Here is a 13269-nt window from a genome sequence, read left to right as displayed (position 1 = left end):
ACTTGGGGCTTATTTTGAAATACAGAGTCTTAAAAACCTTATCCAGACTACAGAATTGATTTTCTGAAGTGAGAAGTCAAAAACTGTATTTCTTTTTCAAAAGCACTCTAGGGATTCCTAGGCACATGAAAGTTTCGAGACCCAGGCAAATCCTCGCGGGAGGATGGGAACCCAAAGAGGTGATTTCACTGAATCTTAGAGCACTTGGCCATTCAACTTCAAAGGACAGCTATAAACCCAGACGTCTGCATCGACAGCCCTTGTGTTTCCAATTGCACCAGCCAGCTCCCCATTATGAGCCAGGTCCTTAACGCCAGGCCAGTGATTTTAAACATTTTGGGTATTTTTTTCAGCTTATTGGTTTTCTTTCTTTTTCTTCTTCTTATCTTTTTTTTTTTTTTTTTTTTTTTTTTTTTTTTTTTTTTTGGTTTTTTGAGACAGGGTTTCTCTGTGTAGCTTTGCGCCTTTCCTGGGACTCGCTTGGTAGCCCAGGCTGGCCTCGAACTCACAGAGATCCGCCTGGCTCTGCCTCCCGAGTGCTGGGATTAAAGGCGTGCGCCACCACCGCCCGGCTTTTTTTTTTTTTTTTAAGACAGGGTTTCTCTGTGTAGCCCCAGCTGTACAGGAACTCACTTTATAGACCAGGCTGGACGCAAACTCAGAGATCCACCTGCCTCTGCCTCCTGAGTGTTGGGACTAAAGGCGTGCACCACCACCTCTGCCCAGCTCAGCTGGTCGGTTTTCAAAGTTTGCTGTGCTTTAGAATCACCTGGAGAGTTTTTTGGGCTACAACCTACTGGGACCCTCCCTGTGGTTTCTGACTCATGGACGAGGGTGATAGTCTGTTTGGGTCATTTATTTTGCAGTACTGGGACTTGAACTTAGGGACTTGTGCCCACTATGCCAGCATTCCACTGAGTCTCTTTTTTATTTATTTTGAGACAAGGTTTCATTATGCTGCCTAGGGTGGCCTTGAACTCACTCTGTATCGCTAGCAGGTTATGATCTCAGCCTCCCCAGTAGCTAGGATTATAGGCTTAGGTGAACAGATAGGGCAACAGTCTGGATATCTAGCACATCCCCCAAGGGATGCTGATGCTTTCGAGGACTCAGAGGATCATACCTCTGTGGTCTCTGCTGCAATCCCAACCTCCCATCTCAGACAGAGCCTTACTGCTCTGTGTGTCCCCCCAGTCTCCATAGGTACTTCCAGGGCTCAGGGTGTGTCTGGGCTTGAACTTCCCAGACAATGCTTCTCTCATTCCTCCAACCTTATCCCTGAGTCTTGTGATCCACACAGCCCCTAACCTGTCTTCTAGCAGGGCCTCCAGGCATGGCTGCAAGGACCACGATGTGGAAAAGACACAGCCGTGCAGTCAGGGGACTTTGGCTTGGTAAGGAAGACTAGCCAGATACATTTGAGTAGAATAGTGAGCCCGACTGGGGACATGGTGGCAAGGGAAGAGGAGCCAGGAAAGGCCACAGAGATGACTCTTGGCTCTGGGACTGAGGGAAGAAGTAGTATTTAAATAAGTTTGTTTTAGAGAAATTGATTCTAAAAAAAATTTTTAAAATAACCCCCAAACCTCCAAAATTAAAAACTACATGAGGTAGAAAGTGTAGGCTCAGAGGCCTGCCAACTGTCTGGGAACAGAGGAGGGTGGCAGAATAAGAAAGGGGCCACAGGGCTGGGTGTGGTGGCACACGCCTTTAATCCCAGCACTGGGGAGGCAGAGCCAGGGGATCTCTGTGAGTTCGAGGCCAGCCTGGTTTACAGAGTGAGTTCCAGGGCCGAAGGGAGCCCCACAGAGTTTGTGGGAAAGGAAGAACTGGCTGAGGGTTAGCCAGTACTTCCATGTGGCCAGGCCTTCGCCTTTGCCCTCCATATGTACTGCCATATGTACCGATAGTACATACTCCATACGCACTGGTATGTTTTGGACAGGCACGTTTATGACTGCCACAGTGATCACCAGTGAAGAAGCGAGTAGGAATGGAGGCTGGGCTTGGAGGTGGGACTTGTCTCAGTGTGTTGGCATGAACATTTCCCCAGAACCCCCTGGGGCAAGAAGAAATGCTGCTGAGAGTGTTTCGGGTTTAGTTTTAAATGTATGAAGCGCTGGTGAGAATTCACATGACCCAGCCAGGCGAGTGATGAATTTCTCACATATGATGATGCTGGATTGGGTCAGCTACGCAATTTACATCCACACTAAATTAGGTCTTCATTCTTGTGACAGGTGGTGGGTGAGAGATAAACTCCATTCTAAATAACAGGCTCAGGGAGTCAGTCCACAGGTACCCCTGATGCAGGACAGGGAGGGAGGACTGAGTCTGGTTGAGTAGACCATGGTACTCTGCTTCCTCAAATGTGGTCCAGATCCCAGTGAAACGGTTAACAGGGACTGTGCGACATTCAGAGAGCTCATCTATCAGTGGCCACTGTCACTGCAAGGGAAAAACCTCAAACCATGCAGATGGTCGCCTAGGACCCAGACCAGGAAAAGAGGGTAGAGGTTGGTGGCATGATTTTCTTCCTTTCCTTCTGTATTCATGATACCCAATAAATAGCCTCTTAAAAAATGTTAGTGATGATCTTAAATATAAGATAGATAAGTCACAGTGAATGATGTCTCCTGGTCCAAATATTGGAGGCCAATTTTCTGTCCCCTTAGAACCTCACCTGTCTTACTGAGTACATAGCTCGTCCATTAAGATGATCCTTACATGACAGACAGACAGACAAAACAAAACAAAACAAAACAGGCCAGCTAAGGCAAAGTGAAGAGACCAAGGTCTGGGCCGGAAAATGCTAGGCCTTGAGTTCAAGTACATGAGACATGCAGGCAGCGGAGGAAGTACTCTGAGCCTCTTCCTCCTGGCCAGCACTAGAGGGCCTCCTGCCAAAGTTCACAGAAGAAAGGACCCAAGAACATCAGGACACAACAGGACCAGAGCCACAAAGGATGGAGATGGAGAGGAGGCAGAGACACCCCCTCCCCACATCTGGCTACGCACAGAGGTCCGGGCAATGCCCTTCCTACAAGCTCAGGACACACCTTAGCTCCAGTCTCTTCAGAGGAACAGGAAAGGGGCTGTACAGTGCAGTGGTTAGGGATATTCAGCCACCAGTTGCCCTAGCTTAGCATCCTAACTGGTGGGGGGAAGTAGCAGCTGAGACCATTAACATGCATCACTAGTAAGATGACATTATACAAAATTTGAAGTTCCTAATTGCACTAGCCACATTTCAAGTGTTGGATGCAGTGTGCGATTGGTGTTCCAAACATTGCACAGTTTAGACATAGAAGACTTCCCTTGTCTTGCAAGGTCTGGTGGTCACCACTGCCCTGGAGCACTTTGCTAACACTGCCCTGGTCTCAGTGACCTCATCAGTGACGTGGACACGACAACAGAACCTACTTCACAGAGCTGGGTCAAATATGACTATGTAATCAACAGTGGGCCCAGTACACAGGAAGCACCCAGCAAATACCAAATAGTGATTGTTTTTACCCAAGGCACGCACTAACTTGTTACTTGGATAAGTAATTTCGAGTACTATATCACTTATTATTAATAACCTTCCCAGGCAGATTCCCAGGCTGCTGGCCTGGTTCAAGCTCTATGTAATCATAACCATACTCTTTTTTTTCTTTCATCTGAAAGATGGGAGTAACACACACACACACACACACACACACACACACACACACACACACACACACACACACACGCACAGGTACAGGATGAAATATTGCCTGAGGAAAGAAACATGAAAAGAGTACATGACACTCTGCAAACAGAAGCGACCGTTCAGAGACAGGGCACCTGGCATCTGAGGGGCCTCAACAGAGGCTTGGGTGACAGATGTGACAGCTGTCAGAAGCTTCACTTCATTTAGGCACACACCCCACACCCCGGAGACTCCCTCCATCTACATTCAACTTGAGAGTTATTCGGTGGGTAAGAGGGACTCAGGGCTCCGACTTCACTGCACTCCTGTTCCCCAGGGCAGCGGCTGTGTTCTCAGGTTGCCTGGGTCCCTGTTACTGGGGTTCCCAACCAAGAATTGACATCCGTGGGTTTTAAAAGCAGGCCCTGATGGTGTGGGTACCCCTGGAGTGCACTGGGCATCCATCCTGGTTTCCACGGCACTGAGTCTAAGGGTGGGGAGGTTGTAAGTAAGGGCTGTGGCTGAATATAGGCCTCCTTCCACAAGACAGTGCCACTTCCTTCCACATACCCCCTGTACCTCCACAGCCAGACACCCTCCTAGTCCCATCCTTCAGTACCTACAGCTGCCTGGTCTGACACCCCTTTTTTTTGCCAAATGTCTTTACCACCACCGGTTCTGCCTGCTCCAACTACTCTCTGGGCCCCCTGGCCTCTGTCCAACCACTCTAGACCAAACAGTGCCTTGTAGGGTAAGAAAGTCAGTTTGGTCCGTAACCAGTGCTGACACTGGACCTGCGTGCCAGCCTCTTGGGTCCTGGAGTCAGTCTGACTTATGGGGGGGCTGCTGCAATGCTTGGTGTAACCTAATGACATAATAAAAGGTTTCTGGGTCCCCAGGATGAAGCAGGCACAGAGATGTCATGACAAGCTGAGGACCTAGGGGCTGGAGAACAGGGAAGGGTCTAGAAGAGAGTGACTTTGGAAGAGCAGGAGTGGAGTCCCCAAGGCACAGACAGTGTGGAGAAGCGGGCAGGAAAAGGACAAGGCACTTTCCAGATCCTCATGGAAAGCTGAGCTCGTGTGCACAACATCACCCTCAAACGCCAGCAACGAACCTTTGTCTACAGCTTTACAGTTCATAAAGCCCATTCGCACATTTACTTCCGTCCGTGAGGATGGCATAATTATCTCTGGTTTACAAAGGAGGGAACTGAAGCTCGGGAGAGTCAATGTGGCAAACACAGAGCTCCCAGGCAAGTGCCGAAAGCTGCCGTGCCCCAAGCTGCTTTCCCAACCTTAAAAGGCTCCCGGATGGCCACCAGCCAGTATTGGGGCACCTCACACCCCACCCCTTGCCAGCTCTTAGCCCAAGCCAGGTATTGACTGGAGCTCTGGAGCTAGACCTGGGGCCCCTAGGAGAGCTGGGAGCTGAGTCAGAAGCCAGTCCCAGAGGTGATGGAAGGCTGGAGGCACCGAGTGGAGGGGTGGGCATGATTCAGCATAGTGGGAGGGTGAGGAGAGAGGAGAAAGCCTCAGATGACTCCAGGGAGGGTTGTGGAATGAAAGAAGAAGGCCACAAGATGGACATGCACCAAAGGAACTAAGACAGCCCAAAGTATCAATGCAAGCATCCCAGAAAACTGGTCTCTGAGCTCTGGCCTCCCAGCTAATTTGGATACCCAGTGGTAACATCCACCTCTGTGGGTTTCACCAGTACCTTTTCCTGATATAACACCCTCGACATCCCCTCCTGACCACCCAGGATCAGCACATTGTTAAACTCAACCATCTAAATGACTAGAACTTCCATGCACATAGACACTGGTCCAGCCCTGCCTGAACCAGAAAGATACTGGGCTGAAACACAAAGGAAGTAGCCTGACACCAAGTGAGAGCCTTTGTAAAAATAGACAAGGCAGCCTCAGGATGGCCATCTCTGAATGGTACTCTCAGCTGCGGCCTCTGTGGGGCCTGAAGACCTAAGAGGAATGGACACAGCACTTGGGCCCTTCTTTCTTACTTTCTGTTTTCTTCTTGTCCTGGAAAGAAATGACCTCAGAAGCTCTTGGTGACTTTTAAATCCTTTGAATTAAGACATTCTCCCCCCCATCCCCTGCCCCCAAGACTCAGAGACAATCAGCCTTTCCACAGACTCCATCCAGAGAATCATCTTGGCAAGATAGCATTTAAAGGATGTTCAAGGATGAATTTCACCAACTTCATGGATTTTTCTGGATTAGAGTGTCTTTGTCCTGAGACTGGGACCCCTTCAACTGCTTCCTCCAGAGAGTCAGGACCCAGCTTAAGGAAGGATCGCGCACACCGGGAAGCCAAGTGCTCAGGCACAAGTGGGGAGACTCTGAACCCACATCCCCACATTCACCAGGAATCGTCCACAGCTCACCCCACGCAGGACCCAATCTGGAAGGCTCCCTACCAGGTCTCACGGCCAGTGAGGAAGCACAGCTAGCCTGGCCCAGTTCGTTGGTGGCAGTGGCGGTATAGTTTCCAGCATCAGCAGCCCGGGCCTCCCTGAGCAGCAGCGTGTGCCGCTCGCCCTCGGCCCGGATGAGAAGGCGCCCCTCACTGTGCAATGTGGACCCATCCTTTTTCCAGGACACTGTGGGGAAGGAGGAAGAACCAGCTCATCATGGCCACAAAGGGTTTGCTGGGGAATTGCATCCCTGCCCACCACCCTATCCCCCCGACATGTTTTCCCATGCCAATATATATTTTTTTAACTTTTAAAATGAGATGGGATTCCATGCAGTCCAGGCTCACTATGTAGCTGGGATCACAGATGCTCTCCCACATTATGTGGTGCTGTGGGTCAAACTTAGGATCTTGTGTGTGCTAGGCAAGCACTCTACCAACTAGGGTACCTTCAGCCCTCCTCCCTCTAGGGGATTCTGAGGAACCTGCCCTCACTCCAGAGGCTCAGGCTGCCTTACCCCTGAGCTGGGAAGGTAGGGGATCATCTTGCAGAATACACCGGAGTCAGGACAGCCCCATGGACTGACAATTTTCCTCTTCTCCACCCTGCCATAGAGGATTCCTGGAAACCTATCCTGTCCCCATACCACATGCTCCTGCCAGCCTCCAGCCCTCCCTGCGGCTCACCTTGAGGTGGAGGGTTGGCGGTGATGATACACTTAAGTAGCACGTCAGCTCCTGGTGCCACCACCACGTTCTGCAGGGGTATCTCAAACACTGGTGCCTCCAGCGGCTCTTCTCCAGCAGATACATAGGAGTCGTCCGAGGACTCTGCCAGACACAGGAGCAGAGGTAGAGAAGGAGAGGGGGCATGAGCCTTGTGGGGCCATCGGGGGACATTTGTCGGGAGGAGGAGATGTTGGTCGTATGGAATCCTAGGAAACCCAGACCCAGTGGACAGAGAACAAGCTACCAGCCACCTAAGACCTAAGCAGCAATACTAGGTTCACAGGCAAACATGTGTGGGGGGGGGCAGTCAAATGTGTAAGGCCACCAGATTCCAAAGAGGTAGTGGCAGAGAGGTCAGAGGGTCCATGAAGATCAGCTTTGAATATGTCCCTTAAGCAAACAGTAACACTATATACTGAACTGCCCACTGAACACCAACTACCAGGAATAAACAGACAACAAGATATGGTGCCTGCTTATAGGATATTATACACACAGAGAGATAAAAATCACCGTGTTGTGGTTCTCCCTAGGTATCTTCTGGATGTATGCTGGAGGTTGAACTCAGGGCCTCCTGCATACTGGGCAAACGCTTCTCTGCTGAGCCATACCTCCAAACCCTCCCCTGGTATTTCCCACCTCTAGCATTTTATCAGCTAGATAACGGACCATATAGGTATTCAAAAGGGCAGCGAGGATCCCAGGTTGGCTGTCTTTTTAACTATATCACCTTCAGCAAACGAGATCATTTCTCTGAGCCTCAGCTATGTTATGGAGAAGAGGAAGGCAGAACATTCAATGCTTTCTGTACAGCTGGCATGGAGACTGAAATGGAGTAACATCTCTATGGGCCTATTTGACGCAACATCTGGGCCACTGTGGTGGAAACACAGTAATGGTGCTAAGTAAGACAAATGAGAGCCTACACGCGTCTAAAGATTCTGAGGGGCCGATCCGGAAATGAAAAATAATTTTGATAGAGAAAATTACAAGGTGGTAAGCGTAATAAATAATCCAGGTACTGGCAGGCCCTGGGACACCCCGGGAGAAAGCATCAGGGAGTGGGGGAGAGTGAGGGTGCTTTCCTCTTGCTTCTCCAGGAACAGGTCCTGGGTTGCTGTTAGCAATGTTCGGGGATAGAGACAGTAGCATTCTGTTGGTGATGGTGCTCATCATCCATAGGAATCAGTGAGGCAGGATGCAAGAATGTGACAGGGGAGGCTTGAAGGTGAGCGTGGCTCAGACCTTTGTGGCCACAAAGGGGTAAGGGAATCGTGCCGGAATGGGGGTGGGGTGGGAGTTGTGACAGAGTAAAGAGTTAGGGAAGCTTCCATTTTCTTTTGGTTTTCTTTCTCCTCCACCGCCCCCCCCCCAGTAATTTTAGACTCTCTTCCCACAAAGGGATGGGGACCATGAGAACTCCTTAGGTTCCAGCCAGTGCCTCCTCCAGCTGCCGCGCCCTGGTAGCAGTTCACTGGACCTTAAAGGACATACAGCAGACACCGGGGCTTTGCTCACATCTCTGCCCCACTGAGCACACTCACATTTCCCCTCATCAGTGGCAGATTCTAACATAGGACCTTTACTCCAACCCCTGTGTTAGTAACAGAAGCAGCAAACAAAACCTATTTGCCTTAGCCCGCTCGCCCTTGCTGTTCTCAGCCATATCTGTGCTCTTACCGAGCTCAGGGGAAGTAGGCCGAGCACGGCGACCTTTGCCTTGGCTTCGGGTCCCTCTGCGGTCCCAGGCCCCCCAGGGACCATCCTCCTCAGGTCCTCTGCGAAGCCTCTTCTCAGCCTCAGGCCCGGCTTTGTTCTTCTCCAAGGTTTGGGGCAGAGCAGAGCCCTCCACGCCCGGAGTGGCCCAGGGCAGAAAGCGCACCGCTTGTGCAGAGGGTTCCCGCTTCCGACCAGAGGGCGCTTTTGTCCTGCTTTCTTGGGGATCAGCAGTGGCGGGAGGCACAGGGCTCCTGCACTCCTGGATGGCTCTGCTCCTGGTTAGCGGGAACTGGTCCCGACGCTTAACCTCCTGCTGCGGGCCTTCCCCCAGCTCAGTCCTGCCCACCGGTCCTCGGCTCCGAGGCCTCCCAGGTTCGTCCCCAGATTTGCCCAGGCCACTGGGAGGAGGCGGCTGGGTGGCAGCCGGGCTCACCGCCCGTGAAGTCTTGGGTGTGGAGGGCTGGGAGAAGAGCGGGGGCTCGCCGGGCTCCCGAGGAGATGGGGCGCGCTGCAGCGTGGCGCGCAGGGACTCGTGCGAACGCACCAGTTCCTCCCGCGACGTGGATCTGCGGATGCGGCCCAGCTCCTGGGCGAAGCGGAGCTCGAGGTCCGAGGCTGAGCTGCGCTGTCTCGTGCGCTCGTCCAACGAGGCCGCCTTCTGCTGGAACAGGCGACGCCGTTCTGCCACACTGCCTCTGGGTGACCGCAGCTCCTCCTGCGAGGCCCCTGGTGTGCCCCACGCCGCACCGCCCTCGGACTTGGGCTGCTCCAGCGAGCGAGCCTTGCGCAGGGGCACCCAGGGCCGCAGGGGCGCTGGTGGCGAGTCGCTGCGCTCCAGGCTGCGTCGCCGCTCCTCGAAGAACTGCAGCTTATCCAGGATGCGGGAGCCCGCACGCACCAGCCGGGGCGAGCGGCCCAGCGCTGACAGGCGACCCGAGGCCTCGCTCAGTGGCGTCTGGGGCCGGGACTCCACCGTGCCCGCCAGCGACGGCCCTGATGACTTAGGCTTTTTCCCTCGCTTCTCTTCGGTGATGGTGTCCTCAGGCAGCGAGGGCTCCTGAGTACGCCGGTGGGGCGAAGTGGGAGTAGCTGGGGGCTGGGCACTAGGTCCTGGCAAAGCCCTCTTACCCACCCGAGGAGATGGTGGGGGAAGCAGCGCGGACTTGGAGGGAGGTGGAAGGGCAGGGCGTGGACGAAGGGCATCACTGGCTGGCTGAGGCTGAAGGTCAGGGTCCTCTCTGCGCAATCCACTCTGAGGAATGCTGCTGCAGAACCAAGGCCGAGAGGGGTGGGGGACTCAGGGGGCCTTTCCTCCTAGACCCCTAGCTTGTCAGAAGGATTGGGCAGTGGGGCATGCTGGGAAGGCTTGGGGTGACATGGGCCAGATTTTCCTGCTCCACCCCCACCCCCCACGAGGGCACAGCCAGAGCAGGTGCTGGGGAGAGGCCAGCGGCTCATGCACCAGAAGACTGGCCTAGTAACTGGGTCCAGATACAGACTCAGCTTCAGGGGTTCTGGCCAGCCCCCTCCCCCCAGCCCTGGAAGCTGGGACACAGCAAGAACTTAGCATGAGGGAGAGAAAAAGAAGGAAGCTGAGGACCCAAAGATGAGATGGTGAGGGAAAACACGAGGGGTAGGCGGGGAGGGGCTCCTCTCGGGAATGTGCCTCCTACTCATTCCTGCCCCCAAGCTGGTCCCCACAGCGGCCCTGCCCAAACTGGACGGGATACTTGTCCTTCCCAGTGGCTCCTAGAAAAGCAACTGCCTCCTCACTCGGCGTAGCCTTTAGAGAGCAGTGTCCTACCTGTGTGGCACACCTTTTCATCCATCTACCCCTAGTGTAGACCTCTGTCTACCCTTCGTGGGGAAAAAATCATATGAGTCCTTGGAAACCTTTCTGAGAAGGACAGAAGTCCTCCTTCAAGGGGTGCACTCAGAATTAGTCCCACTCAGAAATAACTACCAAGTGGGACTGAACAGAGAATGTGTGGGCGAGGCGGGGGGGGGGGGGGGTTGAGGAGTGAAGAAGCCTGTCAACCCAAAGTACCTCCTCATCAAGCAGAGTTTTGATGCCCATGACCTAGATCTCAGTTTCCCCCCCATCGACATGGGGAAGCGGCACACTGCACATGGAGACTGGCAAAGAAGGGCACCTGAGAGCTCTTTTCAGACCGGACATATTCCAGCTGAAAACTCATGAGCGAGCTCACTGGATACTTAGTGTGCGCCACACACGAACTAAGGCTTCACGCGCACTGAGTTATCTAAATCCTTACAAAAGTCCCCCGGTCGAGGAGCTGATGTTGTCCCCATTTACAGATAAATAAACTGAGGTTGATTCAAGGAGGGCCAATGGCCCTCCCAAGGTGACAGCTAGGAGGTGGTGCTGGGATGAAACACAGATAGACTGATCCCTAAGCCCTTGCTCCCTTCCAACTGTCTGGGTTTCTGGGAGCATGGAAAGGAGAAGAAATCGTACAGTACCATTCAGGAGCCTAAGTTCTGTGCGCGCTTCAATGTAAGGATATTTTAGACTACCTGAGTCACCACCCACGCTGTAGACCCGCCCCTGCCTGGAAGAGGGGGAAGGGCCAAAGGAGCCTCAGATGCCTTCGAGAAGGCAGTCCACTGAGGGAGGGGCAGCAGAGTCCTTAAGATTCCTTAAGGTCTCTGGGAACTGGGTAAGGCCTGAAGAGAAATTGGGGACAGCAGAGGAGACCTCTTGCCGGCAGCTTGCAGCTCCAGGCCAGACTCTGTACCATAGATATCACTAAGGAAATGGGTTCCTCTGAAGTTGCCATAGCAACTCCAGGCTCCAGGCTGGGGCCTGGGAAAGAAAGGCAGGGAAGGAGTGCCTGATAAAGCCAATAAGATAAGCCAAAGGAGCTCCCCAGGCCCCTGCCAAGGACCTAGGCCTCTCCCCTGTCCATCACTGGTCACTCTAACCACCCTCTTAAAAAACACACCAGGGCCCCCCTGTTATCCTCCATGTCTGCCCAACACCCACACTCATCACAAGTGAAGCCCCTCTTCAGTTACCCAAATACCCACCATCACATCTACCATCAACTACTCCCTCTTCGGCTACAGCACCCCCTCCTGTTTCTGCCATCTCCCGAATCTCCAAAAATGGCTTCAGCACCTCACCCCAACTCCTCCACTTGTCAAAACCCCCTACCAGGTCAGCCATGGACCCTCCTCAGGTGCTGTCCATGAGATCAACCCACGCCCCCCACCCCACCCCCAGGGGCCACTGTTACTCCAACCCTCCACCTCCACCCCAGCTCCCTATCCCCACCCCCTCCTCATCTCTCAGCCGGCTGCCTCCCCACAACCCACATCCTCCCGGTGCCCGGTGCCCGCAGACCCCTTGGCCCAGCTGCCCCTGACCACCTCGCTCTCTTCTCTCTCCTGGGTGCTGCCTCGCTGCCCTGCTCTCTCCTGCTCTCCCGGGAGCTGCCGTGCAGAAAGGTTCTGTTCCTCCCAGAAAAAGGCCCACATGGGAACAGGAATGTGCAGAGAGATGAAAAGACAGCAGCTGCTGAGACAGCAGGCACGGAGGAGCCCCTGAGGGGGGGTGGGGGGGGATCCTGGGACAACTGGAGCCCACATGAGCGAGGCGGGAGAGGGGCCCTGACAAAGCGGAACTCCTAGAGGAGAAGAGGAAGGGACAGAGGGGTCCACAAGACCGTGAAGATGGCACCGTGAGCCTGCACGGGTGGGAGCGGGGAGGCCGTGGGTGGTGATGGCAAAAGGAGGGAGTGGTGTGGAAAGAGAGTGTAGCCAGTGCTAGGAGTGGAAGCCGTGGGGAATGGAGTGCGGAGATGGATGAGGCAGAGGAGACTGGACGGAGGCTAATGGAGCAGTGATGGGCCAGCGCAGGGGCGGCATGGTGAGATGAGACGGTGTGGGCCCCGGGTGAGGCCATTACTTACACGTGGATTGAGAGCGCCCGTCCTCTGTACAGACTGAACGCGCTGCCATACAGGTCACTGGCCACCGAAAGGCTATCCTCTGACCCCCAGCTTGCGCCCACCAGATTAGCTCGCGATGCCCGCACCAGCGGCTCCACCCCCAGGTGCCGTGGCCCGGCCCCGGTTGTCTGTGCTTGCCTTGGGCTGCCTGGGAGGGGGCGGGTGCCACCCCCGCTGCCCGCTTCTTGCTCCAGGACCGTCTGCCCGCTGCCCCACCAGCTCACTTGCTCTTCTGAGGTGCCTGTCACGGAGGTCGGGGGTGTGTCCAGGGAGGTGCCCACCAGGGTATCAGAGCCCCCTAAAGAAAGGAACACAGTGAGACCGAGGCATCCTTGGTAGGAAGCTAGTCTGCTTGCTCTTGGAGCACCCAGAAAGCTCACCCGTGGGGGTGCTGAAGGCCCTGTCATCCCGAAGCTCCAGGCGCTGGGTCCCCTGCACATCGCTGATGTCATCCTCAGCAGTCTCGGAGTCTGGAGAAGAAGGGGTCTGTGTGGGCAAGGACCTCCTCCTTATGCCTCCAACTCTTCCCTAGTCGCCTCCTGCCTCCCCCATAGCAAGTTCCATCTTCATCACAGGGAGAGCTTCCAGGACCCAGTCTACTCTTTTGCTCCTGACTCCCCACCCCCTCCAGTCCAGCCTGGGATACTTAAGGCAGCCCCTCCCATGCAGGTGCCCTGGCTTCATCCTTGGACCACTCACCCTCAGATGATCACCCTTTACCTCCACGGACCCCTCC

General features: G+C 54.2%; 1 protein-coding gene across 10 annotated transcripts in view; it reads right to left on the bottom strand.

Moving 5' to 3' along the window:
* Window positions 1-13269, bottom strand: part of Speg (striated muscle enriched protein kinase) — a 49906-nt gene that overhangs the window by 33886 nt on the left and 2751 nt on the right. For 5 of the 10 annotated variants that reach the window (XM_052749943.1, XM_052749945.1, XM_052749940.1 and 2 more), the window contains 5 exons: window positions 12914-13003; window positions 12495-12831; window positions 8521-9824; window positions 6799-6942; window positions 6083-6298 (listed from right to left, as the gene is read on the bottom strand). In XM_052749943.1, coding sequence (XP_052605903.1) covers window positions 6083-6298; window positions 6799-6942; window positions 8521-9824; window positions 12495-12831; window positions 12914-13003 — 2091 coding nt within the window. Of the gene's footprint in view, window positions 1-6082; window positions 6299-6798; window positions 6943-8520; window positions 9825-11952; window positions 12084-12494; window positions 12832-12913; window positions 13004-13269 lie in introns of those variants that run through there. The other 5 variants (XM_052749941.1, XM_052749944.1, XM_052749942.1 and 2 more) reach the window with 5 other exon arrangements.

The sequence above is a fragment of the Peromyscus californicus genome, unplaced genomic scaffold, assembly GCF_007827085.1.
Source record: "Peromyscus californicus insignis strain IS unplaced genomic scaffold, ASM782708v3 Scaffold_21__1_contigs__length_65335640, whole genome shotgun sequence".
Classification (NCBI taxonomy): domain Eukaryota; kingdom Metazoa; phylum Chordata; class Mammalia; order Rodentia; family Cricetidae; genus Peromyscus; species Peromyscus californicus.
The sequence above is the reverse complement of the archived record's forward strand: the minus strand, read 5'-3'. Positions and strand labels throughout refer to the sequence as shown.